This window comes from Phaethon aethereus (assembly GCF_964289735.1).
Source record: "Phaethon aethereus genome assembly, chromosome: 29".
NCBI classification, from domain to species: Eukaryota; Metazoa; Chordata; class Aves; order Phaethontiformes; family Phaethontidae; genus Phaethon; species Phaethon aethereus.
The window spans coordinates 2808106-2835967 of NC_138605.1; the positions used below are offsets into that span (position 1 = coordinate 2808106).

General features: G+C 71.1%; 4 protein-coding genes across 4 annotated transcripts in view; all 4 read right to left on the reverse strand.

Moving 5' to 3' along the window:
* Positions 1 to 14758, reverse strand: part of KMT2D (lysine methyltransferase 2D) — a gene marked incomplete at its 5' end in the record, with an annotated part of 25042 nt that extends 10284 nt beyond the window's left edge. Inside the window, 34 exons of the mRNA XM_082011857.1 lie at positions 35 to 2141; positions 2387 to 2535; positions 2620 to 2793; positions 3054 to 4763; positions 4915 to 4965; positions 5044 to 5117; positions 5392 to 5636; positions 5757 to 5841; positions 6186 to 6368; positions 6520 to 6624; positions 7039 to 7113; positions 7365 to 7554; positions 7670 to 7794; positions 7939 to 8055; positions 8138 to 8281; positions 8361 to 8576; positions 8679 to 8726; positions 8818 to 8927; positions 9035 to 9199; positions 9272 to 9453; positions 9664 to 9768; positions 9852 to 9962; positions 10355 to 10468; positions 10699 to 11549; positions 11627 to 11755; positions 12025 to 12845; positions 12978 to 13144; positions 13227 to 13341; positions 13428 to 13593; positions 13719 to 13881; positions 13962 to 14068; positions 14166 to 14395; positions 14480 to 14606; positions 14716 to 14758. Of these exons, the coding sequence (XP_081867983.1) occupies positions 35 to 2141; positions 2387 to 2535; positions 2620 to 2793; positions 3054 to 4763; positions 4915 to 4965; positions 5044 to 5117; positions 5392 to 5636; positions 5757 to 5841; positions 6186 to 6368; positions 6520 to 6624; positions 7039 to 7113; positions 7365 to 7554; positions 7670 to 7794; positions 7939 to 8055; positions 8138 to 8281; positions 8361 to 8576; positions 8679 to 8726; positions 8818 to 8927; positions 9035 to 9199; positions 9272 to 9453; positions 9664 to 9768; positions 9852 to 9962; positions 10355 to 10468; positions 10699 to 11549; positions 11627 to 11755; positions 12025 to 12845; positions 12978 to 13144; positions 13227 to 13341; positions 13428 to 13593; positions 13719 to 13881; positions 13962 to 14068; positions 14166 to 14395; positions 14480 to 14606; positions 14716 to 14758 (9504 nt within the window). The remainder of the gene's footprint in view (positions 1 to 34; positions 2142 to 2386; positions 2536 to 2619; positions 2794 to 3053; positions 4764 to 4914; positions 4966 to 5043; positions 5118 to 5391; positions 5637 to 5756; positions 5842 to 6185; positions 6369 to 6519; positions 6625 to 7038; positions 7114 to 7364; positions 7555 to 7669; positions 7795 to 7938; positions 8056 to 8137; positions 8282 to 8360; positions 8577 to 8678; positions 8727 to 8817; positions 8928 to 9034; positions 9200 to 9271; positions 9454 to 9663; positions 9769 to 9851; positions 9963 to 10354; positions 10469 to 10698; positions 11550 to 11626; positions 11756 to 12024; positions 12846 to 12977; positions 13145 to 13226; positions 13342 to 13427; positions 13594 to 13718; positions 13882 to 13961; positions 14069 to 14165; positions 14396 to 14479; positions 14607 to 14715) is intronic.
* Positions 14759 to 17945: 3187 nt separating this feature from the next.
* On the reverse strand, positions 17946 to 19552 carry RHEBL1 (RHEB like 1; the record flags this gene model as incomplete). The annotated part of the gene is made up of 8 exons (XM_082011770.1): positions 17946 to 18035; positions 18118 to 18202; positions 18300 to 18347; positions 18416 to 18472; positions 18574 to 18656; positions 18753 to 18820; positions 19034 to 19105; positions 19501 to 19552. 8 exons carry the CDS (start codon positions 19550 to 19552, stop codon positions 17946 to 17948), a joined length of 555 nt encoding a protein of 184 aa, XP_081867896.1.
* Positions 19553 to 20734: 1182 nt separating this feature from the next.
* DHH (desert hedgehog signaling molecule) lies at positions 20735 to 24410 on the reverse strand. The gene is made up of 3 exons (XM_082011786.1): positions 24054 to 24410; positions 22300 to 22561; positions 20735 to 21636 (listed from the first exon to the last, which is right to left on the reverse strand). Exons 1-3 carry the CDS (start codon positions 24363 to 24365, stop codon positions 20969 to 20971), a joined length of 1242 nt encoding a protein of 413 aa, XP_081867912.1. The 5' UTR covers positions 24366 to 24410; the 3' UTR covers positions 20735 to 20968.
* Positions 24411 to 26731: 2321 nt separating this feature from the next.
* Positions 26732 to 27860, reverse strand: LMBR1L (limb development membrane protein 1 like; the record flags this gene model as incomplete). The annotated part of the gene is given in 7 exon segments (XM_082011858.1): positions 26732 to 26790; positions 26869 to 27009; positions 27012 to 27029; positions 27114 to 27180; positions 27455 to 27545; positions 27629 to 27702; positions 27798 to 27860. Coding segments are annotated over 7 exon segments (513 nt in total), but the record flags the coding sequence as incomplete, so codon positions are not given.
* Between the last annotated feature and the right edge of the window lie 2 nt (positions 27861 to 27862).

The following is a 27862-nucleotide window of genomic DNA, read 5'->3' on the forward strand; positions in this document are numbered from 1 at the left end:
GGCCCTGCTCCCGCCATCCAGAAGGGCCCCACGCCCCCCAAAACAACCACCCGCTGCCCCTACCTGTGTCAGGGAAGAAGCTGTTGGCCAACTGCTGCTGCATGACGAGCTGGGGGGGCTTCAGGCCCAGGGTGGGCGGCTGCACCCCGGCCATCGGCTTCTGCACCAGCACCTGCTGCTGGCTCTGCTGCGGCTGCGCCAGGGCCACCTGCACGCCGTGGGGGGCTGCCAGCACGTGGGGCTGCCCGGGAGCCATGCCCATGTGGGGGCCCAGCGCCGGGCCCTGCTGGGGCGCGCCAAGCCGGGGCGGCTGCATCAGTGGCGGCCTGGCCACCAGCCCCAGCTGGAGGGGAGGTTGTGGGGTGCCCAGGCGGGGCGGCTGCCCCTCGGGGGGCTGCCCGGCCGCTGCTGCGTGCAGCATGGGGTGCCCCGGGGCTGGGAGGTGGGGGGTGCCCCGAGGCAGGTGGGCCGACATCTGCTGCTTCTTCTGCAGCTCCTTCTTCTCGTGCTCCAGCAGGTCCTCGATGAGCAGGGGCAGCTCGCTTGCCACCAGCGAGCTCTCCATCTTGTCCAGGTCATCGGCTGGTGAGTGCCGGGCGCTGCCCAGGCCCAGGGCCCCTCCGTCCAGCTCAAACTTCTCCAGCAAGGGGTTGCTCTGGCTGCCCAGCTGGGCAGGGGCCAGCCCGCGGCCGGGCCCGGTGTAGGGGTCCTTCTCTGGCACGGGGACACCAGCATGGCTACTGTTAGGGAAGTGAGTCAAGCTGAGGCGAGCCGGGGTGGCCCCAGGGCTCAGGAGGGTCTGGCCAGATTTGAGGCTCAGCCCCAGCGAAGCAGAGATCTTGTCCGTGCCCTGCAGGGCCTCCGACTTGACGGGGACCGGGAGCCGCTCGGGGCCACCGGTGGTGAACTGGCAGGGAGAGGTCTTCAGGCAGCCGTCCTCCAGCTTGGGCTTGACATCAGCGGGCAGCGAGCCCACCTTTGCCTCCATTCCCTGCGCCTTGAATGCTGGGTCGGGTGCCAGTGCGGTGCCCATCGGGCAGGGAGTGGGTCCCAAGCCCACCCCGGGTACCAGCCCTTCCTTGGGCACCTCCCGGTCCTCCACAGATGGGGCCGTGTCTTTGCCATCACCGGGGTCCGGGAGCTTCAAGCTGGGTGCCGGCGGCTCCGTCTTGAGCTGGGCTTCACGCTCGGCTTTCTCGTTGGCTGACTCGACCAGGCGAAGGTGCTCATTGAAAATGTCCTTCTTGTCACCAGTGTCCAGCTCGGGGTCGGTGTAGGCCAGCAGGTCAAACTCATCGCCGTTCAGCAGGTCATCAAGGTGGGGGTCTGCCGTCTCCAGGCTGTCCAGGTTGTCCAGGTCATCATCCCCTTTAGCCACGTCTGGGTCCAGGCTCAGGTTAGCCAAATCATCGTCATCTTCCAGGTCCTTGTGTGAGCCGAAGTCATCGTCCAAATCGGGCTCCACTGGCACCTCGCAGGGCAGACGCCCCCCCTCCAGGCTCAGGTGGCTCTTCCCCGGGGCCGAAGATGGCGCGGGGTCCGGTGCGGGGCCGTCCTTGGGTCCCTCGGGGCGGAGGGCAGAGCCAGAGGACAGCGGGCGCGGGGGGATGTGCTGCAGCTCCAGGCTGGGGGCCGGCAGCGGCGGAGGGGCGGTCGCTTTGGCGTGAGGCTGGTGGTGGCTGTTGCTCATCTCGGCACCCTGCGGGGAAGCGGGCGGCAGCGGCACCGGCATCTTCTGGGGCTGCAGCGCCGGGGTGGGGAGAGCCTGCACAGGTACGACTGGGGCACAGAGGGCCTGGGGGGTGCCCTCCTCCCCGGGCAGGAAAAAGCGGGGCCGAGGTGCCTGGGGGGCAAAGGGGGAGCCCACGACCCCCGCAGGTCCCTTCTGCACGTTGTGCCGCAGCTCAATGAAGGGGGCACCCAGGGCGGCGGGCGAGGCGGGCAGCGTCTCGGCAGGCGCCGGCAGGCGGGTGCTCAGGCCGCCCACGGGGGTGCCGGCGGCTGGCGGGGCGAAGCGGGAGGCGACGGGGAGCCGCAGGGCCGTGGCTGCCTGCTGCTGCTGCTGCCAGAGGTGCTGCTGCGGGGACGGCGCCGGGAAGACCCCACGGGGGTAGAAGGCCTGGGGGGGCCCCACTGCCGCCCTGCAAGACACCATGGTGTCGGAACCAGCTTGGCAGTGCCACGGCCCCAACACACCATGCACAGGATCCTGGGGTGTCCCAACCCCCACAAAACCACAGCAGGCGCCCAGCCACACCACAGCCACCCCGTCCCACCAAGGCAACGTCCACAAGCAAGAACTGGGGGGACGCACCCTGCTAGGGTGAAGCCCTGCTTGTTTCTAAGCGGTTGCGGTGAGCCCACCACCCTGCCACTGCGTGCTCACCTCCCGTTGATGTCCAGGGCGGACGGTGTGGCCGCCGGCGGGGGCCGCGAGAGCCGCTCGTCCTGCGCAAATGCTGCCTGCACCATGACGGAGCCGGGCAGCTTCCCGGTGCCGGCCGCGGTGGCTAGCGTCCCAAGGAGACCCTTGTCCTGGAAGGGGAGCGAAGGACACAGCGTCACCCCCTCCATCCAGTCCCAGCCTCCCAACAGAGCCGTCCCGCTGAGCCCTTCTACCTGTGCCGGCTGGTAGGGAGCCATGCCCCGGCCCAGCTCGAAGGCCTGGCTACCGGCCTCGGGGGCCCAGCCCGCCGGCGAGGAGGTGGCCGCTGCCGCCGCGCTCTCCTTCTCCTGCCGCAAACTGTTGCGCTGGATCTGCTGGCGGATGAGCAACTCACGGAGCCGCTGGCGCTGGGGAAACAGAGCGTTAGTACAGAGAGCAGAGACGTGGGAGCGAGACCGGCTTATCCCGGGACCCCAAGGACAAAAACCTCTTTGGCTGTGCCCACCTACACGGCCCTGGGTGTCCGTGCCCCCTCCGTGGCTCTGCGGCAGGAGCCACAACCAGAGCCAGGCTCCTTGACCCCACCACTGACCAAAGTCCCCAGTTGCTCCCTCGCATCCCCTCCCAAACCCGGATAGACACGGCTTGACCGCCGGCAAGCCCTCACCTGCCGCTGCTTCTCCAGCTCCGACTGGCTCATGGTGCCGAGGGACCCGTCCTGGCCACCGGGCAGCTCCACCAGGTCCCGGTTTGGGGGTGCCGAGAGCCCCGCCGCCGCCTCCTCCCTCTTGTCAGCCGGTGGCCCCAGCGCGGCTCGGGGCAGGAAAGCGACGGAGGCGTCCTGCTGCTGTGGGGTAGCTGAGGGCTGCTGTGGCAGCACCGAGGGGGGCCGGAGGGGCGAGAGGCTGTAGGTCTCGGCAGCCGCAGCGCCTGGCCCCAGTGGGCTGCCGGCTTGATGGAAGCCGGGGGAAGAGGCGTAGGCCGAGCTCTGGGGCTTGCCGGCTCCGTAATGGCTGTTGATCCCGTGGGGCTGGTGGGATGGGGAGCCCTTGAGCGGCTCCGAGACGGCCGGGGGGAAGGTGAAGCGCATGGGGGGCTGGCTGCCCGGGAAGACACTGGCACCGGGGGAGCGGGCGAAGGGGGGTTGCTGCCCGGCCGGTGCCTTGGCGTGGGGCTCGCCCACTGGGGTGCCCGCAAAGCCCCCGCCGCCTGCTGGGCTGTGGGAGAGCGGCACCGACTTGAACCCTGGCTCCGGCATCTGGGGCCGGGGGGGCTTGTGCAGGGGGGTGAAGGGGTCCCGGGATTGTGGCCGGGAGGGTGGCTGGGAGTAGGGGTCCGGGGACTGGAAGCGGGGGGTGACAGGGGACTGGCAGAAAGCTTCGTTGGAGAGCGGCCGGGGGGTGAGAGGGGACTGGGAGCTGGACTGGGACTGGGGGCTGGCAGGGACGCGGGAAAAGGGCTCCGAGGGCAGGGAGCGGGGCGGGAGGGCACAGCAAGCCTCAGGAGGCTGCGGCCGGGGCGTCAGTGGGGGCTGCGCGTAGGGGTCCGGATAGGGCGACTGGCGGTAGAGATCAGGGTGGCCGGGGGGAGAGGGGGCCAGGGGATGTGGGTCGGGGGGCCGGTGGCCCAGCCCCGGGCTCTGCGGCTCTACCTGAGAGACCCGTGGGGTCATGGGGGCTTTGAAGACATCGGCCGCCTTCAACTCCGCAGCGGAGAGGTGGGGGCCGCCCGGGGAGTCCCCATAACCCATGGTGGGAGCATAGCTGGGCGAGCAGACACCCAGACTCCCCCCTTCCTCCTTCTTCACCTCCAGGCCCTTCTTCTGCTCCCCAAAAGGCAGAGGAGAGAGGAGGGCCTCGGGGGGCCGGGCCCCGGGGCTCCCTGGCACTGAGAGGTTGTCCAAGGAGGGGCACCGGGGCTTCAGGAAAGGGTCAGGGGTGCCAGGCTGGTGCCGGGGGGTGCCGGGCGGTGTGGGGTGAAAGTCGGGGGGCTGGGAGCTGGGGCCAGTGCGGGGGCCAGTGAGGGACTGGGGCTGGCCAGGGAAGGGCTGGAAGGCAGTGCCCGCCGTGGGGCTCTGGCCCAGGGGCGAGGGGAAGCGGGGCTCCAGCGCGTAGGCGGGTGCCGCACCGTAGGGATCGTGCGAAGGCACTTGGGCAGGGGACTGGGGCGGGAGCTTGAGGAAGAGCTCGTTGGGCGACTCTGGCCCCCCTCCGGCACCTGCCGGGGGCTTCAGGAAGCCCTCGCCGGCAGTGGGGGGGCTGCCGATATAGACGGGCTGTGCCCCCGGCGGCACTGGGATCCGCAGGTGCAGCGAGGGCCTCTCCGGCTTGCGCAGTCCCTCCCCTTTGGTCTGCTTGTTGATCTGGCTCTCGGCCTGCTGCAGAGAGAGCCCGGCCGTCAGGGCTGTAGGGACCCACGCCCGCCCTCACAGAGGGCTAGGGAAGGGGCTAAGGGGGCCAGGGGTGGGCACACCACGTCCCCCAGGGTTGGGCCAGGGCCGCCGGGCACCTCCGCGCTCCAACACATACCTTCTGCACCTTGTTGATGCGATGAGCCGCCCGGTTATCTTTGGCCTTTTGCTAACAAAAACACGAAGCCAGCTGACTCGCAGCCCCTGGCGCCCAGGCCCCCCGCCCCAGCGACACCCCGGCACTCACCAAATAGGGGGCTTTGTCTGTGGCGGGGACCTTCCTCCAGAGCTTCATGATCTGTTTGCAACGGCTCGACCAGTCTAGGAGTCCAGTAGGAGCAGAGAAAGAGGAAAAAAGCAACGTTAGCCCGTGCCTGACAAGCCCACCCGGGCCCTCAAGCGGGTGACCGCCCCTCTTCACCTGCAGGGACAGCTCCGTGCCCAGGAGCTGGCAGTGAGACCCCTCACCATCGCTGCAAGGAGCGTTTCAGTCCCAGAGACAAGCCCGGTGCTGGCGCGGATGGGATCTCCCCTCCGAACAGCTCCCCCCTGCCCTCACCCTGCATGAGGCAGCCACAGGCCCCCAGAGCCCTACCTGGATAATCCTGCTTGAGGTTGGGGAAGTTCATGTTGGCGTACAGGACAGGTGAGATGGTGGAGAGCTCGCCCAGCTCCTCGTCCTTCTCCCAGCGCTGCAGGCTGCGCTGGTTGTAGGACAGCCCGTCGCCCTCGCCCTCCGTCGTGGGCGTTGTGGGTGTCGAGGGGGTGGTGGCGGCCGAGCTGCTGGCCCAGGGGCTCTCAGGCTCACAGTGGTCTGGACTGAAGAAGCCGCTCCGCTCCCTGCATGGGGGAGAGAGCGTCACAGACCGGCAGAGTGTGAGGAAAGAGGGGGTCCCGCAACACCCCGGGGTTCACTCCCTCCAAGGAGGCCAGCCCCCACTCCCCCAGCCACCCACATACCTGTTATCGAGGAATGGGGACTGGCAGACACCCGAATATGACTCCAAGGAGACAGCTCCGGACAGCGAGCCCAGGGAAACGCTCCCTGCGAGGGAAGCAAGAGGAGTTGCAGGGAGAGCAGAGCTGGGACTCAAGCCTGCGCCCACCCCGGGGGTCCCAGCAGCCCTCAGGCAATACAAGATCCCTCCATACACCCTCAAAACTCTTTCCACATTCATCCCCAGAGCAAGTGGGAAGACCCAGGAGTCCGGGCTCTCCTGTACCACACACACTGCTGCTCTTCAAACAGCTCAGCCCCAAGGAGAACAGAACATGCTGGCTTTCCCAGAGCAGATAGGAAAAGCTTCTCCCCCTTTTCCCCCCCGCACCAGGACCCCTCCCCCACCCCGTCACCATGTCCCAGCTCTGGGCTGTGCCACCTCCACCCACCCTGCCCCGGCAGCTGGAGGTCTCCTTGCAGGAACGGCCGCTGCGCCCGGCTGGGGTCCTGCCCTGCACCGCCGGCCTCCATCCCCGCAGCCACGCAGTTCAGGGGCTGCTCCCCGCGCTCTGCTGAGCCCAGCACGTCCTTGAAGAGCTGCTGGACATCTTTGCTCTCCATCTTGGGCAGCTCTGTAGGGGGAAAAGAAAGAGCTGAGCCATCACAGGCAGCACGTGGCGCAAATCTACGCTGACAGGAAGTGGAGGAGAAACCTGGAGGTCCTGGCCCTGGGACCTCCCTCGCTTCAGCTGACCAGGGGGGCATGGGGGCGGGGGGGCTCACCTTCCGTGGGGATCTTGTCAAGGTCGGAGCTCAGCGCACCCTCGCCTGGGGTGGCCGGTTTCTCAGCGTCCCCAGGGTCAGGAGAATCTTTTGGTTCATCAGCCCCTGCAAAGGGGAATCAGCAGATGCCCTCAGCACACCGGACCCCCAGCTCTGGGCTCGGGACCCCCCAGCTTAGGGCCCCACATGGGGCAGCCCGCATCACCCCCAGCCCCTACAGGGAGACAGGAGTCCCCCAGGGCCGTGCAGAGCGCCGCACCACGCGGGGGCGCTCTACGCGCCACTCGATGGTCACCAGCGCTAGAGTGTCACTCGGGGAAACCATAGAGCTCCCCACCGCACTTCCCGCCCTGCCTAGAGCGTACTCCTCAACCATAGAGCACTTCCATCTCTATGGTTGCAGACGCTCTAGGCCGCCTCTCGAAGGCCCCGCGAAGAACTCGGTCGTCAGTTTGTCCCGCACAACTCGGCGGCCCACGGGCACGGCCGGGGCGGCCCACGCGTGCCCCCGGGACTCACCCAGGTCCTCAGCCTTTGCGTCGTCCTTGCCATCGTCGTCAGGAGCGGCGGCGCTGCCGTCAGTGCTGTCATCCCCTGCAGGACACCAGGCCTCAGCGGGGCCGGGGGAGCTGGATCCCCACCCACCGCCAGGGTCTTCCTACACCCCTCGGTGTCGATGGCAACCTCCCAACAGCCCTCAGCACGCTTCAACAACCCCCACTCTCCGTAGCAGCTTCCAACAACCCCTGGTGTCCATGGCAACCCCCAAACCCACCCACAAGACCCTTCTCGGGGATGGTGGCCAGGGTTTGGGGTCTCCCAGGCTGGATCCTGGCCACACTCACCTCGGGGGTGTGTGGGGGTCTCCCTCCTGTCGGAGGGTGCACCCTGCAGAGCCCCAGCCAGGTTGGGGTCCCCCTTGGGCCGTGGGGCACCCTGGCCCAGGGAGGGGCGGGCGGCCCCGTCCCCCACGCCGCCCGCTGCCAGCAGCGCCTTCCGGCTCAGGTCCATCAGCGCCTTCCCAAAAAACGCCTCCTGCCAAGGGGGGAGCTGCCGTCAGTGCCACGGTGTCTGTCAGGGTGTCCTCTTCCACCCCCCATCCCCACCCCGTGCACCCCAGGGCCACCTCCGTCCACCCCATCCATCCCACCTGCAGGTAGGGGGGGAACATGTCCTCCAACTTGCTCTTCTTCCTTCCCCGGCGCTTCTTCTTCTCGTCCCCCTCCGCCGAGCCCGGATCCAGGCCACCCTCAGCGGGGAGGTCCCCCGGAGCCCCTGCAACAGCCGCCCCCACAAAGGAGTTTGGGGCTGTTCCCATGCCACGGGAAGGGCTCGAGCACGGCACTGCCACAGCACCATGGGGCACACCCCACGGTCCCCCTCCATCCCCAGGGAGGAAGGGGTGCCACCGGGCCCTACCGTCCTCTGGGTGCCCCTCAGCGCACAGCCCCTCGCGCCCCACTTCGGCCAGCACCGCTGAGACCTTCTTCAAGCGGGTGTGGGACTTGCGCTGCCGCACCATGAAGCCACCGATGCCTGGTGAGCAGAGGAGGTGGGGGGTCACAGCGGGACCTGGGGGGTGGTCTGGCCCTGGGGGGCAGCCCGAGGTGGCACTCACCGGGCCGGTACGGCTTGCGCTTCCTCTTCTTGCACTCCTCCGGGTCCTCCAGCCCCTTCCCTGAGTCCACGTCGGCCCCGAGGTCACGGTCGGGGCTGGCCGGAGCCTCCAGCTTGATCTCGCACTCCATGTGCTCAACACCCACTGCCGGGGAAACACGTTAGCGGGGTCCCCCGGCACCCCCATGCCACACCCCCCCAGCTCACCCGCCGGGGAAACGCACCTTCGGCTTTAAGCAGCTCGTCAGCATCCAGGTCGCCGTCTTTCTTGTCATCGGGCCCCAGGGGGTCACCCCCCTCCAGCCCCCCGTCCCCGTTCAGGGTGCCCAGCCGGCCCTTGCGCTGCCGCCGCTTGTGCAGGGGCGACAGGGAGAGGTTGCGCAGCACCGCCATCCCCGTTTCTGTCAGCCACACGCCCTCGAAGCGGAAATACTGGGGCTCTGCAGGGACAAAAGCCAGCGCTGAGTGCACAGCCGGCACCGGGCACAGCCCCAGGGAGCCCGCGGCGCCGACCCCGGCACCAATTCCAGCACTGCACGTACCTGGCTCCTTGGCCTTGGCTGAGGCGATGTCTGGGGCAGGTGCAGGCACTGCAGAGAGAAAAGCAGGCAGGGAAGTGAGTCCCCACATCACCCCTATGTCCCCCAAACCCCACGGGCTCCCCCCGCCCCGGGCACTCACCGGCCGGCTTGACCACGTAGGGCTGGCAGGCGCTACAGTCAAAGCCTTCGTCCGCAGCCTGCTCCACCTCCTCCTCGGTGAAGAGGCTGTCGCACGCCGCGTGCAGCCACCTGCAGGCAGCAGGGACCCGTCACACACCCCGGTCGCCCCCCAGGGAACCCAAACGTGAAGAGACCCCCGCCCCGGGGGACGCAGGCCACGGGGGCGCGGTGCTCACCGATCGCAGTGCCGGCACTGGATGAGTAGATCGTCCTCCACGTACTTCTCGCGGCAGAAGGGGCAGACGACCAGGCTGGCGCAGGGCGCGCAGTGGGTGTAGTTGTTCTGCCACTCGCAGTGGAAACCGGGTGAAGCTGCCCCACACTGCACGCAGCACACGCACCTGGGAGGGGGGCCGAGGGGTCAGTGCCAGCCCCGAGCCCCCCCCCGGGGCTCCTCTCGTGCCCCCACGCACCACTTGCACTTCCAGCCGCCCTTGGGCACAGTCTGCAGGGGGGGGTCCAGGCAGTAGGTGTGGTAGCTGATGTCGCAATCGTCACAGAGCAGGAGCCGGGAGGGGTCGGAGGCTTTGCCGCACACCTCGCAGACAATGCATTCCACGCAGCGCCAGCCCTTCAGCAGCATCACCTTCGTGATCTGGGGGGGGGGGCAGGTGGCCGTGTGAGCCTTGGGCACAGCCGCGGGGGGCCCCAGGCTCACCCCGGGGCACGGCACAACCACATAGACACGCCGGGCCCGACCTCGTGTACAGGTCCCAAGGGACACGGCCTGGCTGTGTGGGTCCCCAAGGGGTGCAGCATGGCCCTGCCTGCCCGGAGCAGGGCCAGGGGTCCCAGTCGCCCTCACCTTGCTGTTAACGCAGTAGGGGTGGTAGCACTGGGAGCACTGGGAGCAGGCGAGGAGGTGCCCCTCAGCCCCGCGCCCGAAGCTGCCGCACACCACGCACATGTCCTGGGGGAGAGAGGCCGTGAGAGGAGCCAGGGGGGACAGGAGCCTGTCCTGTCCATCTGTCCATCCCACAGCGCCCCGGTTACCTGCATGAGCACAAACTTGTCGGTGTTGGAGAAAAGGACGACCGTGTTCTGCATCGTGTCGTCATCGTCCTCATCCTCCTCTTTGCTGGGCGAGCTCTCCACGTCAGCGAGCTGTGCGCAGAAAAAGGGCTCAGCACCGAGGACGCCCACTGTCCATGCAGTTTGGGGGCACACCAGCCAAATTGGGGGGTACAGTAACACATGGGGGCAGCAGATCCCCTGCCCACCTGCAAGCCAGTCCCTCCCTGGGGGGCAGCTCCACAACAGTCCTGTACTTGTGGGGTAAAACCCCCAGACCCACACCACAGCCCCAAGCAGTTGCCTTCCTCCTGGGAGCCCCACCCACCCCACCCCAAGGGCTCCCGAGCCTTTCTGAGAGACTGGGATGGTGGGGGACAGGGATGGGGGGGACATGACACTCAGCTCTCAGCCTTGCCACCTAACAGCTTAGGGGGACCCCCAGCCCGCACCCCACCACCACCCTCACCCCAGCCCAGCCTTACTGCTAGGGTGTCAACGGACGAGGTGGTCGACTTCAGGCGCGCACGGCCCCGGCCCCGGCCCCCGTGGGACCCACCTCGGGGGCGCCTCCGCCCAGGGAAGCTGCTGCTGCGACCCTAGGGCCAAGGGGAGAGGGTGGTTACAGCAACCAGGGGTCCCAGCCAGACCCCCGCCACGCATCCCGGCCGGGGCAGCCGAGGGCCACGGCCTCCATCCCACCCCCACCACGCGCTCAGCCCTCACCTACTCGCTGCAAGGCAGCCCAGGGAGGGGGGGCACGGCCCTAGTGGGGCAGTGAGGGTGGTGGGTCCCCCTCGAGATCAGGGTTGGCAGGGTCCCCCAATACCTGCTTGACGCGGGAGCGCCCCGGAGAGCTGCGCCGCCGACTCTTGTCCCCATCCCCCTTGGCGGCCGGCTCAAAGAGCAGCGAGTCGTCGGTCTCGGCACCCAGCGGCAGCGACCCGGTGTCCTCCTTCTGCAGGCTGGCATCGGCCGAGGCCGGCCCCAGCTCGAGGGACAGCGAGCCCCCACCCTCGGGGTCTGGGGAGCCCAGCAGCGGCTCCGAGCCAGGGAAGCTGCTGCTCGTGTCCCCCTGGCTCAGGTTGGAGATCTCGTTGAGGATGTCAGGCCGGGGGCGCAGGGCAGGGGGCTCGGGACCCGCTTCATCTCCGCGCCCCAGCAGCTTCTCTCCGGTGGTGCACACCTCCATGGGGGTCTCGGGGCCCAGCTCCTCTGGCTCCAGGAGCAGGGGGGACCCCTTGGCTTCAGGGTCCCCCCCAGGCCGGCCTTCCTCCAGCGCATCCTCCTCACTCAGCGGCGGGGAGCTCCCACTGGTGCCCTCCCGCTCCAGCCTTGGCGCCTCTTCCTCCTCCTCTTCTTCCTCCTCAGGCAGGCCCGGGAAAGGCCCCAGCTCTGGGGCAGGGCTGGCATGGTGGCCATCCCTTGGGGGGCTGGCTGGTGACTCCCCCTCACCACTGGCCATCTCCATCTCCTCATCCTCAGGGGGCTCAGCGGGGGCCGGGGTGCAGGCAGGGGAGCCCAGGGGGGGTGGCGGGGAGCCAGGGGGCTCAGTGTCCATGGCGGTGCCGGGGCTGCCGGGGGGCTCGGACAGGGCTGGGGTGGGCAGCTCGGGCACCTCATCCTCCTTGGCATCAGGCGAGGGGTCCGGGGGGTGCGCAGGCGAGACGGCACGGAGATCTGGGGAGTGGAGGTGACAGTCACACCACAGTCCCCATCAGAGACACCCCCCAACCCCGGTGTGTCCCCAGACCCACCTGGGGGAGCAGGGGGTGGGGGTGCCGTCTCAGGGGGCAGCAAGGGCTCCAGCTCCATCTCCTCTTCAGGGAGCGCTTCCGGGGCCAGGGCTGGCGCTTCCTCTCCCACAGCCACCTCAGGGAGGAGACCTGTGGATGCGGCTGCAAGTGAGGGGGGCTATGGGGGTCCCCTCGCACCCTGTGCAACTCGGCCTGGTGCTGAGAGGCAACAAACACTGCCTCAGCCTGGCCCAGAGCCTCCCTGAGCCCCTCCTGTACCCTCAAAACAGGGCATCGAAGCATGAAGTCAGGGTCAACAAGATGAAGGTCACACAAGAGCAGTGCTAGGAGAGGACCCAGGCGTGGGACCCCCACACCCATGGGAGGGGAGAGTGGGCAGATCAAGATCCGCCATTTACCTGGTGGCTTGGGGTCCTCCTCGGGGGGCGGCTCACTGGGGAGCGTCTCTTCAGGGGGCAGCTCGTCAGGGGCTGGTTCTTCGGGGGGCAGCTCTTCTGGGGGTGGTTCACTGGGGGGCAGCTCATCAGGGGGCAGCTTGCCAAGGGGCTGCTCCTCGGGGGGCGGCTTGTGAAGGGGAGACTCGTCGAGGGGCAGCTTGCCAGGGGGTGACTTGTCGAGGGGCAGCTCGTTGGGGAGTGATTTGTCGAGGGGCAGCTCGTCGGGGGGAGATTTCTCGAGGGGCAGCTCGTCGGGGGGAGATTTCTCGAGTGGTGGCTCGTCGGGGGGAGATTTCTCGAGTGGTGGTTTATTGGGGAGCAGCTCATCGAGGGGAGGTATGTCGAGGGGCAGCTCGTTAAGCGGTGGCTCATTTGGGGGCACCTCATCAAGGGATGGTTTGCTAGGGGGCAGCTCCTCAAGGGGGGGTCTGTCAAGGGGCGGCTCATCAAGGGGGGGTCTCTCAAGGGGCAGCTCATCAGGGGGCAGCTCGTTGGGGGGCTGCACGAGAGGAGGGGGGTCCTCAGGGGGCTGCACGAGAGGAGGGGGGTCCTCAGGGGGCTGCACGTCAGGGGGCAACTCATCAGGAGGTGGCTTGGCGAGGGGCAGTTCATCGGGGGGCACCTCCACAGGGGTCAGCTCGGCAGGAGGAGACCCGCCATCGGCTGGGGGTGCCTCCTCGGGGTCCCCCCCCGGCTGCGGCTTCTCGTCACACCCTGTGGGCTCCGACTCAGGCGGGGGGACGGGCACGTCCGTCAGCTCTTTGCGGTCAGGGGACGCCAACCTGGATGGGGGAGCGGGTGAGGGGAGCGGGGCTCAGACCACCCCCCCCGGGGCTGCGGGACCCACCCTCCCACCTGCAAAGGGGGCACCCAGCCCGACACGCCCCCCAACCAGTCCCCCCATCCCCACTCACATCTGGGCAGGGGGGTCCGGCTGGGGCACGTGTGCCGGCTCCCCACGGGCCTCCTCCACGCTGCGGTGCCGCTGGCAGCCCTCGCACACCGAGTAGCTCCGATACCACTGGCAACCAGGGTCGAGCCCTGCCGGGCGCTGGCCACAGTCCGAGCAGACCCGGCAGTTCTGGGGGGGAGGCAGAGCCACGTCAGGGGCGGGCAGGGGGCACCAGGCACCCCCATGCCCCCTCGGGGAGGGCAGCCCGCACCTTGCACTTCCAGGAGTCAGCGGGGAGGCCCTCGATGGCTGGCTCCATGCAGAAGGTGTGGTAGCCCTTGTCGCAAGCCTCGCAGACCAGCATCATGGAGTCCTCGCCGGGCTGCCTGCGGGGTGCAGGAGCAGGGGTGAGGGCTGTGTTCCTTCCCGTGCACCCCTCATTGTCCCCCCTGCCGCGGGGACACGGGCTCACCTGCAGGTTTGGCACACTTTGCACTCGGGGCACTGCCAGCCCGAGCGCTTTCGGGGCGTCAGGGTGATGTCCAGGCAGGCCCCATGGTAGTGCTGCCCGCAGCTGGTGCAGAAAACCAGGTCCCGCAGGTCGCCCGGCCCGTCGCACACCGAACACCGGGCGTCTTCTGGACCAGGGGAGAGAGAGGGGCTGTCAGGGCTGCCCCCTCGCTGGGCTCTGCCCCCCTGAGACCCCCCTCCACAGCAGGAGAGGACCCAGCACCCAAGGCTGGCGGCCCCAGCCCGCACACACCCATCTGCACGGCCTCGGCCACGTGCTCAGGACAGAGAAGCCGGAGGGTCTTCATGGACTGGAAGCAGCCGCTGGCGGCGGCGCAGGGGAAGTGGTAGAGGCGGGGGCAGCCAGCCGCCCGGCACGGGATGGTGGCCCCCATCCGCCGACAGTGTTCACATTTCTGAAAGCAGAGGAGCCCAGCGGGGTCAGACAGTGCCCGGGGCCGGGCTCAGCCCCCGCCGCCCCCCGGCACCCGCTCACCTGTGAGATCCCTGAGAAAACAGCTCTGTCCACGCCGGCCAGCCCCGCCGCCTCCTGCCCCACGCCAGCGGACCAAGCTGCGCACCAGCGGTGGACCCAGCAGTGCCCTGCAGGGAGGAGGCGTCAGGGATGGGGAGGGTCCCCGGGCTGGGCAGGACATCCGGAGAGGCAGGACAGGGACCCCAGGGCCATGACCGCACTCACCTGTCGGCTCAAAGAGCTGCGCCGGAGTCACTCGCTCGGAGAAGCCGATCTGCGCCGGGTCGTTGCCTGCCGGCTCCAGCTCTGGGGGGGGCTGGCCGGGATCCTCAGGTGGCTCGTGCCCCGCCAGCCGCTCAGGCCAGTCGGGTGCTGGCTCGAAGCGCTGCAGCTCCCGCTGCCCGTGCGGGCTCCAGTCCCCACAGTTGCAGAGGGCACAGCGGCAGGCCGGAGTGCTGGAGGGGGGAACAGCGGGTATCAAGGACACGTGGGCCCCCCACAGCAGCCCCCCACCACCCCCCGAGCCCCCCCAGCCTCACCTGCCGGCCTGGGGAGGTCCCTTCGTGTCCGTGTTCTCCAGCTCCGGCCCCGCGGAGGCTCCTTCGGGGGGTTTCAGGGGGTCCTCCTCCGCGCTGCCCATCTCCTCCGAGGCCACGGCCCCATCGGCTGCCGGGAGAGCGGCCGTCAGCCGCCGCGAGGTGGGGAAAGCACCCAGTGCCACGGGAAAGGGGTACAGCACCTGCCCCCCCAGCACCCTGCGCTGCCGCGCGCTCACCTGCTGCGGCCTTCTCCTCGCTGGGCGGCTTCTGTTCGTCCATCCTGCCTCCGGCGTCCCTCGGGGGAGGCCCGCGGCTGCGAGGGGGGCAGAACGGTCGGCACAGGGCTGAAGGGTCCTGTCCCCAGGCCCCCATGGCCCCCCCACCCAAGGGACAGGGCAGCCCCCTCTGGCCACTCCTCCTGCGGCGAGTTTGTGGGGTCTCAGCCTTGTGGAAACGTCCTTCCCTGTAAGCGCGTGCGCGTCCCAGTTCCCCAGGGCTCCACGAGACCCTGTGCCCCACACTGGGGACGGTTCCCTCCACTCCCCCATCACCCACGGGGGCCAAGACCTCGATTAAACCCTGGGGAGAGGGGTGACCCCCCCCAAAACCCCCGGGGAGCCACCCAGACCCCTGCAGCAGCAGCAGCACCACAGGCTCCGCAGGGGGGGAAGCACTCCCATGCCTGCTGCGAAGTCGGGGCCCCCCGGTGCCTCGTGCCGCAGGGCTGGGTGGGATTGGGGGTGCGGGATAAAAGGGGTGCCCGGGGCCTCCCCCCAGCCCCTCAGAGGCCTGAGCACAGCACCCACTCGGCCAAGCCCAGCGGTACTGGGGGGGCCCGTTCACCCCCGAACACCACAACCGAAGCTGGGGGGAACCATGCCCCCCACACACACCCTCCGCCTCGCCCCCTCCCACCAGTACCTCACCTGTGCCCCGAAAGCCCAGGGGGGCCCAGGCAGCTGCAGGGGGAGGGGGACAGCAAAGGAGCCCCCAAACTCAACGGCAAGCCACGCGCGGGGAAGAGAGGCTACACCCGGGCCCCCCCCCACCCCACCCGGCACCGCGGAGGGGGGAGGCGCAGGAGCAGCCCCCCAAAACCCCGGCAGCCCCCCCGACAGCGCAGGGGTCCGAGGGAGCCCCCGGTCGGGCACGCCGGGGTCCCGGTGCGGGGTGGGGTGTCCGCCCCCCCCCAGCAAACCCCCTCCGGTTCCCCAGTGACCCCGGGGGGATCAGGGCCACCGCGCCCTCCCCGGAAGGGCCCCGCCGTGCACGGGAGACGGGGGGGGGGGGCGGCGTAGGGGCCCGGCCGGCCCTGTCCGCGCCCCCGTAGGGACTGAAGCACCACGCGGGGACGCCCCCCCGCCTCCCTGGTGCCCCGGGCCCCAGTCTCCCCCTCCTCGGTGCAACCGGGCCCTCCGGGAGAGCCAAGCCAGCCAGGCCCGGTGCCCCGGCCCGCCGCGGCCTACCCGGGCACCGGCACCGGGGCCCCGGAGCGGCGGGCCCGGCTGTACCTGCGCTCAGGCGGCGGCACGGCGGCCCGGGCCCCGCCGGCTCCGCGGGCGGCGGGCATCGCCGGTACCGGTGCCGGTAGCGGACACAAAGGGAGCCAGGGGCCGCGCTCCGGGCCCGGCCGCCGGGGAGGCCTGGCCGGGAGGCGGCGGCGGCGCGGCCCGGGGCCGAACGCGGGGCCTCTCCCTTCCGGGGCCGCGGGGCCCGGGCACGAACGCGCGGGAGTCCCGGCGGGGCCGCCCCCCGCCCCCCGCCCGGCTCTTACCCCCGCGGCCGCCCTACGCCGACGGGCCTCGGGGCGCGGGGCGGACGGTGCTCCCCGGCGCGGCCATTTCCAGAGGAAAGTAGGTCCCGCCGCCCGCCCCCGCCCCGCCCCGCCCGCCCGCCCGCCCCGCCGGGGCCGCCGCGCTGCGCCCTGGGGGCCGCGGCCGGGGGGCGCCGCGCCCGCACTACTTGGCGGCGGGGGCTCGGGCGGAGGGAGACGGTGCGCGGAGGGCGCTGCGCGGCACGGGGGGTGTGACGAAGCGGGCCGCAGCGCACGCTGCCGGGAGGAATCCCTCCGCGACGCTTAACCCCGCCGGCGCCGGGGCGGGCGGCGCGCACGTGGGCACGGCGGGGCGGCACCGGGTAGCGGCGGAGGCCCCGCCCCTCGCCCGCCCGCCCGCGCGGGGACCGGAGCAGCCTTGCTGGGGACGCGGGTGTCCGTGAGTGTCCGGAGGGGCGGCTCCGCGCCCAGTCCCTGTGTCCCGGGTGCAGCCGCCGGTCCCGGTCCTGACTCCCGCGCTGTGCCGGGAACGGACGGGGACGAGCGCCCCACGGCACCCGCGTGCTGCTGAGCCACGGCCCTGCCCCCCGCGTGGGGCAACGCCAGGTACCCGTGGCCCCTCCCGGTACCGGTCATCCGGCCCCACGCACGCGAGAAGCGCCACGCGCGCCCCCCTCACCCGCTCTGCACCCAGGGGACCCCCTGCCCGGGGAGACCGGATCAGCCCGGCCGGGACCCCGCCCCGGCCCCTCTCGGTCACAACCGGGGACCCCCCGGCAGCGACAGGGCAGCCCCCGGGGCGGGGGGGCAAGGATAGGAACAGGGTGGGCAAAGGGCCCCCCCGCAGTGGGGGGGCTCCGGGGGTGCAGACCCCTACTAGCCCCCCCCCGGGCTGCAACATGCCAGCCCCCCCTCCCATCTCCAGCCCAGCAGCGGCCATGGGGGCACAGAGCGGCCCCCCGGCCCCCAGCACCCCACTTCCCTCCTCAGGAGCTCCCTGCTCCTCTCCAGCAGCATAATTGGGTAATTAGCAGTAATTAGCCTGGCTGGGTGGAGATAAGCCGCACGGGAACCGCAGCCAGGCCGAGTGCCCGGGCACCCCGGGCTCCTCGTAGGGGGGACGGGGCTACAGAGCCCCCAGGGTCCCTGTGACAGCCCCAAGGTGGGGGGCTCTGCCCCACAGTGCTTTCAGCGTTGAGGGGAGCCCCACGCTGCGGTGTTGGGGGAATCCCCACGTGCTGCCTCACCTCTCCGCCCCCCAAGGTGGGAGCAGCCCCCCCAGCCCAAGCTCCGACGGGGTTCACAGACAAAACAACGTTTATTTGTTCCAGCCCCGTGGCCCCGACTCCCACGAGCAGCGGCTGCCAGCGCGGCACGGCCGGAGCGCGGCCCCGCGCCGGGAACAACACGCGCATTCAGCCCCGGCTCCCCACGGCCGGAGGGGGAACGGCCCCAGCCTGTCCTTGTGCGTGTGGGGGGACAGCGGCTACGAGCAGGGGCTGCTCCCCAGCTGGGACGGGACCCCTGCCCCACTCCCAGCCCCTCGTGAGCCCCATAGCCTGTGCAAAATGAGGGGTCCCATACAACAGCGGGACCACGTGGTCCCGGGCCCCCCAAAGCCACCACCATGGCCAGGGGGGAAGGTCGCATTGGGGGGTCTGCCCCATGCCAGGGGTCTGCCCCGGGCAGGCCTCACATGAGGCGGCAGCCGGTCGATCTGCCGTAGGAGTTGTCCACCCGGTCGATCTCCTCGATGATCTTCGTGAAGATCCCCTGGGTCACCTGGGGATGAGGGGACGTCAGCCCCAGCACCCCAGGGACCCCGAGCCCCACCCCGGGCGGGGTACGTCACCCTGCCCCAGACCTGGCTCTCCTTGGCCGAGGACTCGAGGAAGATGGCCCCCCACGACTCCGCCAGCTTCTTCCCTTCATCCGTCTTCACCTCCCGGCTGGAGACAGAGCAGAGGACAGGCAGGATAGGCCACCGTGTCCTCGGGGGACAGGGGGGACAGCAGGAGGGGACGGGACCCCCGGAGCCCTCCTTACCTCTGCAGGGACAGGTCCGCCTTGTTCCCCACCAGCACCACGGGCATGCTGCGGGCATGGGGAGGGTGAGGGCCCGGCCCCCAGGCACCCCCCTCCCCGGGAGGGACAGCACCTACCGCGTCTTCCCCCGGCTCTCGTACAGCTTGTTGTGAAGGGTCTTCACCACCTGGAAGCTGTGGGGAGAAGGGGAGATGCAGGCGCTGTCCCCGCAGGGTCCTCCCCGTCAAAGAGGGCACGGGGGCAGCCCGGCAGGGAGGGCGGCCGTGTCCCTCACCTCCGCAGTGACGTCACCGAGTACACCAGGACGTAGCCGTGGATGCCGATGACGAAGGAGTGGGGCAGGATGGTGTACTCGTCCTGGGGGAGGGCAGGAGCGGTGCCAGGGCCGGCTCTGGGGCCAGGAGCCCCTTGCCCCCGCGCCCCCCCCAGCCCAGGCCCTGCGCCCAGCGTTACCTGCCCGGCCGTGTCCACCAGCTGGAGCTGGAACTCGTCCTTGCCCACCACCACCATCTTGTTGTAGGCTGCGGAGGGGGCAGGTTGTCAGGGGGGCTGCCTGGACCCCCCAGCCTCCCCTCCATCCCACCCCAGCGGTGCCTCAGCCCTGGCACAAGGCTTTGGGGCACAGCCCAGAAGTGGGGACACGTCCATCCTCATCACCCGTGGCCCCCCAGAGGCAGCAGGAAGGGGGATCCCAGGCAGGCAGCTTTACCCACCCCCCGCGGCGTGGGACTTACTGCTCTCCACCGTGGGCTCGTAGCACTCCACGAACTTCCCCTCCACGAACTGGTGGGCCAGGGAGGTTTTGCCTGGGGGGGAAAGCGCAGGACTGGGGGCCGGGGTCCCAGCACCGCGCCGGGGCAGGGGAGGAGCCCGGCCGAGGGAAGGGAACCGTCTCGATGCCGCTGCGCTCGCCACCCCTCCGGGGGGTTCCATGGAGCGCGGCCACGGGGGGGCTCCCGGGGTGGGTGTCCCGGTGGAGCACTGCCCCACTGCCCCCACCTGGGTGCTGAGCCCGCGGCGGCGGGAGTCACCCACGAGAGGCCCGGCACGGCCGCCCCTGTGCACCCCTCTCCCCGGCAGTGGGGCAGCCCCACTTCCACCCGGGCATGCCCCCCCACCCCCGAACGGCAGGGGGCAGAGGGCACAGCCCCTTCCCACACCGCCCCGCCACGAGACCCCACGTGCCCCGCCCCACACTGACCCACGGCGCGGTACCCGAGGATGAGCACTTTGCGGTGGCGCACCAGCGGCATGGCCCACGCCGCGGGGGGGCGGAGGGGGGGGGGCGGCGCGGGCGGGCGCGGCACACGGCGCTATAAACCGCCCGCCGCGGCGGGGGGGCGGCGCCGCCGCCACTACACCGCCGGGACCACGTGACCACAACACCGTCCGCCCGCCCGCTCCCATTGGCCACGCCGCGGCCGCGGGGGCGGGGCGCGGGGGCGGCGCAGGCGCGCTGGCCGCCGGGGCTCCATTCATGAAAACGGAGGGAACGGTCGGGGCCACGTGGTGGCCGCACACCTAAGCGGGCCCGGGGGGGACGGTTCCCGCCTCCTGCTTCCCCGCCCCGGCCCGGCCCGGGACCCTCCAGGAACACCCGCACCCCCCGAGATCCCCACCCCGGCCTCCCCAAGCCCCCGTGCCCCCCAGCCCCCCGGGGACACCCCAGCCCCTGGGATGACCGACCCCAGCCCCCCGTGCCCCCCAGCCCCCCGGGGACACCCCAGCCCCTGGGATGACCGACCCCAGCCCCCCGTGCCCCCCAGCCCCCCGGGGACACCCCAGCCCCTGGGATGCCCGACCCCAGCCCCCCGTGCCCCTCCGCCCGGCCTTGCGCAGCCCCCACTCTCAGCCACGACTCCACCAGGGCCATAGAGTCTCTTTATTTATCCAAACAATTAAATAGTAGTATTTCCTTTTTTTTAAACAGAAGTGGTTAAAAGCAGGCTGGCCCCCTGCCCTGCGGGGCGGGCGGGCGCGGGGGACATTTATATTACCATTTATAAATAGAAAAATAAAACTCTCAAGCAGGGCGGGTTAGCGGTTAGCACAGTTAGAGCCGGGCCTGGCGCAGGGTGCCCGTGCTCACGGCAGACACCCACCCAGCCGCCCCACGGCGCTGAGCTGCATGGGGACGGGGACAGGGACACCACAGGTGACAGAGGGTCAGACCCAGCGCTGGGGGACGGGCAGGAACTGCTGCCAGATGCTCAGTGTTGGGCTGATTCAGCATCCGCCTCCTTGGGCTGGATTTGGCCCCGGAGCAGGGTCCAGCGGTGCCCAGCCTCAGCTCAACGGGCAGCAACCCCGGTCCCAGCCGCAGAGGTTAATAAAGCAATAAATACAGGGGGAGCACGTGGGGCCCAGGGTGCAGGGACCCAGCCAGGCACCCAGCAGAGCTGTAGGGTGGCCCTGGGACACAGGAGGGGGTTGAGCCTGGGGGCAGGGGGCCAACCCACGACACCCCAACCCAGGGACCCCGTTCCCACCACGCCACGACCCCGGGCAGTGCTGACCTGAGAGGCACCTCGACCTCCCTGCGGGGCTGGGGATGCCCCCACCCTCCTCCCCAGCACCTGCTGGTCCAAGAGGGGGCCCAGGGCCGGAGCCCCCCGCTTCCAGTGTGCAGCATGATCTGCAGTGCGGCAACCGGGGCGGGCCGGGGACCACTATGCCTGCAGGGCCTCATGGCCCAGCATGCCGCCGGCCAGCCGGTAGAGCAGGCGGGAGTACCAGTGCATGCCTGTCTCCGGCGCCGTCCCGTTGCCTGCCTCGGCACGGGTGGGCAGCAGCGAGAGGAGCCCGTGGAAGAGGCGGAGGGGGGCGAAGGCGCGGTGGGCCCAGCGGTGGCTCTCCAGGACAGCGTAGCAGGATGCCAGCACCCCGTTGACCAGCAGGGTCCCGTGGGAGGTGAGGGGGGCGAAGACCCCTATGCCATCCTCCCTTGAGACACGCAGCACCCGTGCGGGGCGCAGCCCCTGCCCCCCGGCCCCGTGGGCCAGCACCGCGTCACCCGGTCGCACGCGGTGGGCAAAGACAGGCAGGAAGGCGGCCGTGCCGTTGGCTGCCCCGCGGGCTGCGAACACCAGGTGGGACGGGGTGAGGAGCAGCCGGCGCGCCGGGCTGGCCGTCTCGATGGCCACAAAGGAGGCGCGTTGGCCCAGGTCACGGTCAAGGAAGAGCAGCACCTCGGTGGGCACCAGGCGCCCGCCTGGCTCCGCACCCAGCACCCAGTCACCCCGGCGCAGGTCGGCCAGGCCCCGGCGCTCACCGCTCCACAGCATCACGGTAGCGTGGCCGGGGAAGCAGCCACCGGTGCGGATGGCCAGGGAGTTATCTGGGTGGTTGGAGAAAGCTGTGGGTCCCCCGTCCCCGGCGGCCACCTCCACCAGCCACCACCTCCAGAGGGGAAACAGCCCCGAGTGGAGCCACCCCCCCAGGCCACCAAACCGCCCCCGGAACAAAGTGGGTATTTTCCGAAGCCCCCCCGGATCCTGCGCACGGCTCCCGGGGAGCCTGGGCGCTGCAGGGCCCCTTTGTCCACCCCGCACTGATGCCCTTTGTTCGGGGCTGGGGACGGTGACATTTATGGCCACTTTCACTTTCTGTCGATTGTCACTTCTGGGCCGGGTGGGGTCTGCTGGCCGGAGTCGCTGCGGGGCTGGGGGCCGCAGGCTGGGCTGCAGCCGGCCAGCCTGGCTTAACAACTCTCGCTGTGCCCTGCACCATGAGCTGAACCACGAGGTTGGCTCTGGCCGGGCAAAATTTGGAGGGGGAAGTGGATTTTTTGCCAATCTGGTGGCCAGAAAGGCTGGGGGGATCTGGGCTGGGGCCAGACACGGGCCGAACCCTCTGGGGCCGGACACCGGCCGGAGCAGGCCTGCATCCCACATGGATCCGGGATGCCAAGGGGGAGCAGAGGGGGCAGTGGGGCTGTGTGCTTGGGATGCTGATAAGGATGGCAGCCCCCCGCCCCGCCAGCAGCCCCGCCATGTTGTACCTGCTTTGACAGAGACGTGGACGTGCGCCTTGGACTCGTAGTAGACCCAGTCGAAGCCGGCCTCCACGGCCAGGCGCGCCAGCATGCCGTACTTGTGGCGGTCGCGGTCGGAGGTGGTGATGTCCAGCGCCCGGCCCTCGTAGTGCAGCGAGTCGGGGAGGTGGTGCCCGTCTTCGTCCCAGCCCTCCGTCACCCGCAGCTTCACCCCCGGCCACATGTTCATCACCGCGATGGCCAGCGAGTTCACCCGCTCCTTGCAGCGCTGGGGGGGGGGCCGGCACCAGCGTCACCCCCAGCTCCACCACAGCGCCCTGTCCCTTCCCCGGGGGTCCCGCACACAGACAGACACATGGACACCAGGCCTGCATGGGGCTTGGGGGGAGCCCAAAAGGGCTGCTGGGGGGGGCAGATGGGACAACCCCCCCGGGTGCAGAGAGGGGTACAGCTGAGCTGCCCCCCTGCCTGCGCGCAGGTTGAACGTTAACGTGCCCCGGGGTCCCGTGGTGCAGCCGCTCCTCGGCGTGGGCAGCTGGGCAGAACAGGCAGGGGACCGGGACGGGGACGGTGTCACCTTCCCCGCGGCCATGGCCGTGACTGATTAACCCAGCAGGGGGGCTGTGGGGCAGAGTGGGGAGTGCGGCTGACCCTGAACCAGACCTGAGTCCCAGAGCAGCACTGTGGGGGGCTCAGGGGATCTGAGGGGGCAACACGGGGGGGTCCGGGACTCCAGCGCTCAGAGCTGAGGGCAATGCCCGGGGATCCCAGGATCCCTCTCCCCATCAGCAACGGCAGCACCGACGGGGGGGTGCAGGGGCTGGAGCTGCCCCCAGTCCCCCCCAACAGCCGGTGAGGCCACAGCGTCCCTCCACGCCCCGGTGCCCCCCGCTCTCCCGTGCAACAAAGCCGCTCCCGGGATCGCGGGGCCGCGGGGGCGGGAGTGCGGGCCGCGGGCCCGGGGCTGCCCGGCGGGGGGGGGCGGCAGCGGCGGGGGGGCAGGAATGTGCCCGGCCCGGCCCGGCCCGGCCCGGCGACAATAGGCGCCTTCCAGCCCGGCGCTGAGCTCAGGCCCCGGGAATGCCGGCACGGCCACAAAGGGCCCTTTCAGCCGCCCGCACCCCGGGCCGGCTCCGCGCCCGCGGCCCCGCCGGGCCCCGCCGCCCCGGCCTGCGGGAGCCGCCGGCGCCGCCTGGACCACTCGCAGCATCCCCCGTCGCCATGGCGACCGCGGAGACGCCCCTCGTCATGGCAACCGTGAGCATCCCGGCGGGTCGCGGCGCGCCCCGGGCTCCCGCCGCCCCGGGTACCCCCCTCCCCGGGGGATACGGGTGCCGGGGCCGCCCCCTCCCCGCTGAGCCCGTCCCGCCGGTATCCGGGGCCCCCGTGGCGGTGGCCGGTCCCCGGGCCGCCCCCGCCCCGTTAATCCCCGACGGCGGATCCTTAATATCCAACGCGGCGTAACCGCCCCGTCCTGGGGCTCCGGTGCTGCCGCGCCGCACCCAAGGGCCGGCGAACGGCGACGGGGAGCGGGGGAGACCCTGCGCCCCGGGAGGCTCCGGAGCCCCAGGGAGCGTCGGTGCCCTTCGGGGAGGCTCCGTGCGGCCGGGGGAGGACCGGTGCCACTCGGGGAGGGTCGGTGCCCCCCCAGAGGAGGCTCCGTGCTCCCCGGAGAGGGTCGCTGCGCTCCCGCCCGCCCCCCCGCCGCCCACGCGGCCCCGCGGCCCCGGGAGCAAGGCCGGACCGGGCGCAGCCCCCACCTCGGTCATGAGCCGGTCCGCCCCCGTGTTCTCCTCGTCCTTGAAGATGATGTCGGGGTTGTAGTTGGGCACCAGGTCCCTGAAGCGCTCCGACCCCCGCAGCACTTTGCCCTCCGCCTTCCCGCTCGCCCCCAGCGTCTGCTCGGGCACGTTGGGCACGAACTGCTTGTAGAGCAGCGGCGAGAGCTGCCGCCGCGCCCCCCGCCGCCGCCCCCCCGGGCCCCGGCCCGGGCCGCAGCCCAGCGCCGGCGCGGCCAGCAGGCAAGCGGCGAGGCCGAGCAGGCCGAGGGCGAGCGGGCTCCGCCGGGGCATCCCGGCCGCCGGGCCCCGCTGCCTCCGCGAGCCCCGCTCAGTCGCCGGGGGCTCGGGCGGCGGGGCGGGCATGGTCCCGGTGCGGCGGCCCCGGGGCTTTTAGAGGGTCGCGGTGCCAGGGGCGGGTCGGCGCCGTTTCCTTCTTCACACCCACGGCCCCGTCGACGCTGCGGGATCCGCGGCCGCCCGGACGACTGACCCCCCCCGCCACCCCCCCGCCGGTGCCGCCACCCACGCGAAGCGCAGCACCCGGGCACCGGGACGGCCCCCCCGCCGCCGGATCCGCGCCCACGGGCCCGGCACCCCCTCGCCTGGAGCTGCACCCCGGCCCCGGGGACTCCCCGACCCAGCCCGAGCCTAGGGGAAAGCCCTCCTGCCGCTGCGTACCGGCACCGGGCGCACCGGCACTGGGCTGGCACCGGACACTCCTCTCCTTGCGCTGCCCGAGACCTGACCCCGCGCCCCGATCCCGCCCCCCCGCCTTTGCACCCTGCGCTCCGGCACCGGCTCCTCTCCCCGCTCCCCGGTACCGGGAACCTCCTTATCCCAGTCCTAACGCCGCGCTTCTGGTCCCGGGACCGCTCCCCTCTCCCGACACCGGGTCTCCGGACCGGGGACCCCCCTCTCCTGTCACCGGGTCTCCGGGACAGGGGACCCCCTACTCCTGGCGCCGGCCCCGGCTCCTCTGCTTCTGCCGCTGCCCCTGGCACCAGGGACACCCGTTACCCTAACGCTGCGCCGCCGGTACCGGCACCTGCTCCGTCCCCTGGCACCGCCCCGCTCCCGGGACGCCCTTCCTGGCACTACCCCTGCCGCCCCTGTTCGGTCCGACTCCCGGTACCGGTACCCGCTCCTGGCGCGGCCCCCGGTACCGGCTGCCCCGGGTGCCGGTCGGCACCGTGCGCTGCCCACAGCCGCCCCGGCCGGGCTGCCCCCCCCGCAGCCGCTCGGCCCCGGCACTGGGCAGCCCCGCCGGCCCCGCCTCGGACCCGGCCCCCGGGAGCGGCGGCGGCCACATCCCCCGGGGCCGCCCCCGCCGCGCTGCCCTGCTCGGGCACCTCCGGCACCGGGCTCCCCCGGGGGACCGGGGCACCCCTGGGCGGGCACCGGGCCACCCCCGGGGACGGGAGGCACCAGCGGGACCAGCGCACCCCGGGAGCGAGCTCCCCCTCCCCCCCGCCGGGCCCTCCAGAGCTCCGGCGGGGGCTGGCGAAGCACCCAAGGGTGCCGAGGGCCCCGGCGCGGGCAGGAGCGGGACAGCCGAGAGCTGGGAGCGGGTCTGGGGGGGGCCCGGCGCCCCCCCCCCGCAGCCCCGGTGCCAGCCCGGGGTGACTGGGAGGGGAGCAGGTCGCGGGGAAGTCGCGGGCACCGGTGGCCTCATTTCCTGCAATATAAACCGGCTTCCTGCGCTTCCTGCTCGGCCCGGCCGGGGGGGCCGGGGGCCGCCCCCACCCCCATGAGGGGCAGCCTGGCTCGGCCCCAGCCGGGGCAGGATGGGTGGGGGGCCGGTTCCCGGGGCAGTTTCCGCCCTGGCCACACGACCCCCCCCCAGTCCCAGGAGCGCAGGAGCCGGAGCCCCCCGTGCCCCTCGCTGGGGGCAGCTCAGCCCCCCCCCCCCGGCCACCCGAGCTGCAAGGGGCTCGTTACCCCAGCCAGGAAGGGGGCTAATTATGGCCCCCAGTGGGGGGGGGGGGGCCAGGACTGGGGACCTCCACGTGCAGGGAGCCCCCCCATGCTCAGCCCTGCTCTCAGGGAGAATAAGCCCTCCCAGATTTGGGTATTTTTACATTAAAAAAAGAGACACTGTTTATTGCTCCAAACAAGTTCTGTGGTAACAGAGACCTGACAGACTCATCACACCAAGCTGCCAGGGCGGTGGGGCTCGTCCTCCAGCCCTGCTCGCCCATGGGGGACCCCAAAGGCCTGGGGGCAGGGGACAGCCAGTGTCCCCAGCAGCCCCAGGGAGTGGAGTGACAGTGGGCAGGGGGGTGCGGGGCCCCCACTGTCGTGTCAGGACAGTCCTGGGGGACACACACATTTAAAACCCAACCGTGCCCAGGGAGCAGCCGGGCTGGGGAGGGGGCCCAGCCGCTCTTGCACGAGGTAGGTACACGGGGTGGGGGGCTGCAGCCAGCGCAGTCCCTGGGGGACCCCGCGCCCCTGGGGAGGCTGTGACGAGGACACGGCTCAAGGTCAAGGCTCAGTAGTGCAACAGCCAGGCCAGGTGCCCCCCCCCAGGGTCCTGGGTCTCCCGGCGGGGCTCCAACGTCTCTGAAGCACCAGGCCGCTGCTGGGGCCAGCTCTGCGGCCGGCGGCCATCCTGGGGGCCACGGCAGTGCGGGGGGCCACGTCCCCGTCCCCCAGCCCTAGCAGGGCTTCCCGGGGGGCCGGGAGCGTGTCACGGGCAGCGGCAGCTTGTGCAGACCTGGGCAAAGGGAGAGCGTGAGCGCTGGGTAGCGGAGACACGTCCTCCCAGCACCCATCCCCGTGTCCCCGCCCTCACCGAAGGCGCGGATGAGCTCGGCCTGGACGGCCCAGGAGACCCTCTTCACCAGGCAGAGGGTGGTGAGCCCCGCGAAGCCCATGTTGTAGAGGAAGACGATGTAGAAGTTCCCCAGCCAGTTGAAGCGGCCAAAGTCCCCAGCAGGTCAAAACGGGTGATCCCTGGGTGGGGGGGAGGCTGGTCAGGGCACCCCATGCCTGGGGACACCCCAGTGCCGAGGACACCCTGACCCCCCTGGGGCTCACCCAGCGTCCTGGAGAAGACGGGCAGGGCCGAGCTGAGCACCAGCAAGGAGACGCAGTTCCCGATGATCTGGGGGGAGGAAGGAGCGTTTGTCAGGGGTGCAGCGCTGCTGCAGGGTCTGGTGTCCCCCCTCGCGCTAGGGAAGGGGGTCCCCAATGCCAGAGACCCACCGGGACCCTGCCCGCGCCCAGGGCTGCGCCGCAGGCGGTGGGAGGTGGGGGGACACGTGATCCCCTCGCGTGGACACCGCACAGTGCGCAGGGACTCACGTGACCACGCACTGCGGGGAATGGGGTCCTGCACCCCGAGGGGGGCCCGGGACCCCCCAGCCCAGCGCTCCCACCTTGGTGAGGGGGGTGTCCTGCCGCTCGGGGAGCAGGTGGGTGAAGAGGGGGGAGCTGTAGAAGCCCACGACGGAGGAGACCATCAGGTAGCTGCGAGGTGTGTTAAGGAGGAGAACGGGGCGGGACGGCGCTGCGGCCAGCGCTGGGGACATGAGCGCCCGCCTGAAGGATACAAGATGAGGACGACCTGTAGCGCAGCTCCGAAGGAACCGAAGATGGAGAAGGAGACCTGGCCCAGGGACGCGTCCTGCCGGGAGAGGAGGGGACACATTGGGTGGCAGCGGTCCCCGGGCCAGGGTGGGACACGGCCCCTCGCTGTCCCCTGTCCCCCCACCCGGGTACCTGGATGCCCCGCGGCATCGCGGCGTCATCCAGCAGCAGCTCCAGGACATGGAAGCAGACGATGA

Coding starts and splice junctions, on each gene's coding strand:
- DHH (XM_082011786.1), bottom strand. CDS start 24,365: ATGCCCCGGCGGAGCCCGCTCGCCCTCGGCCTGCTCGGCCTCGCCGCT. Junction 22,562..24,053: donor CGGACCGGCTCATGACCGAG/GTGGGGGCTGCG, acceptor CCCCCCCCCCAG/CGCTGCAAGGAGCGGGTGAA. Junction 21,637..22,299: donor CCACGTCTCTGTCAAAGCAG/GTACAACATGGC, acceptor CCAACCACCCAG/ATAACTCCCTGGCCATCCGC.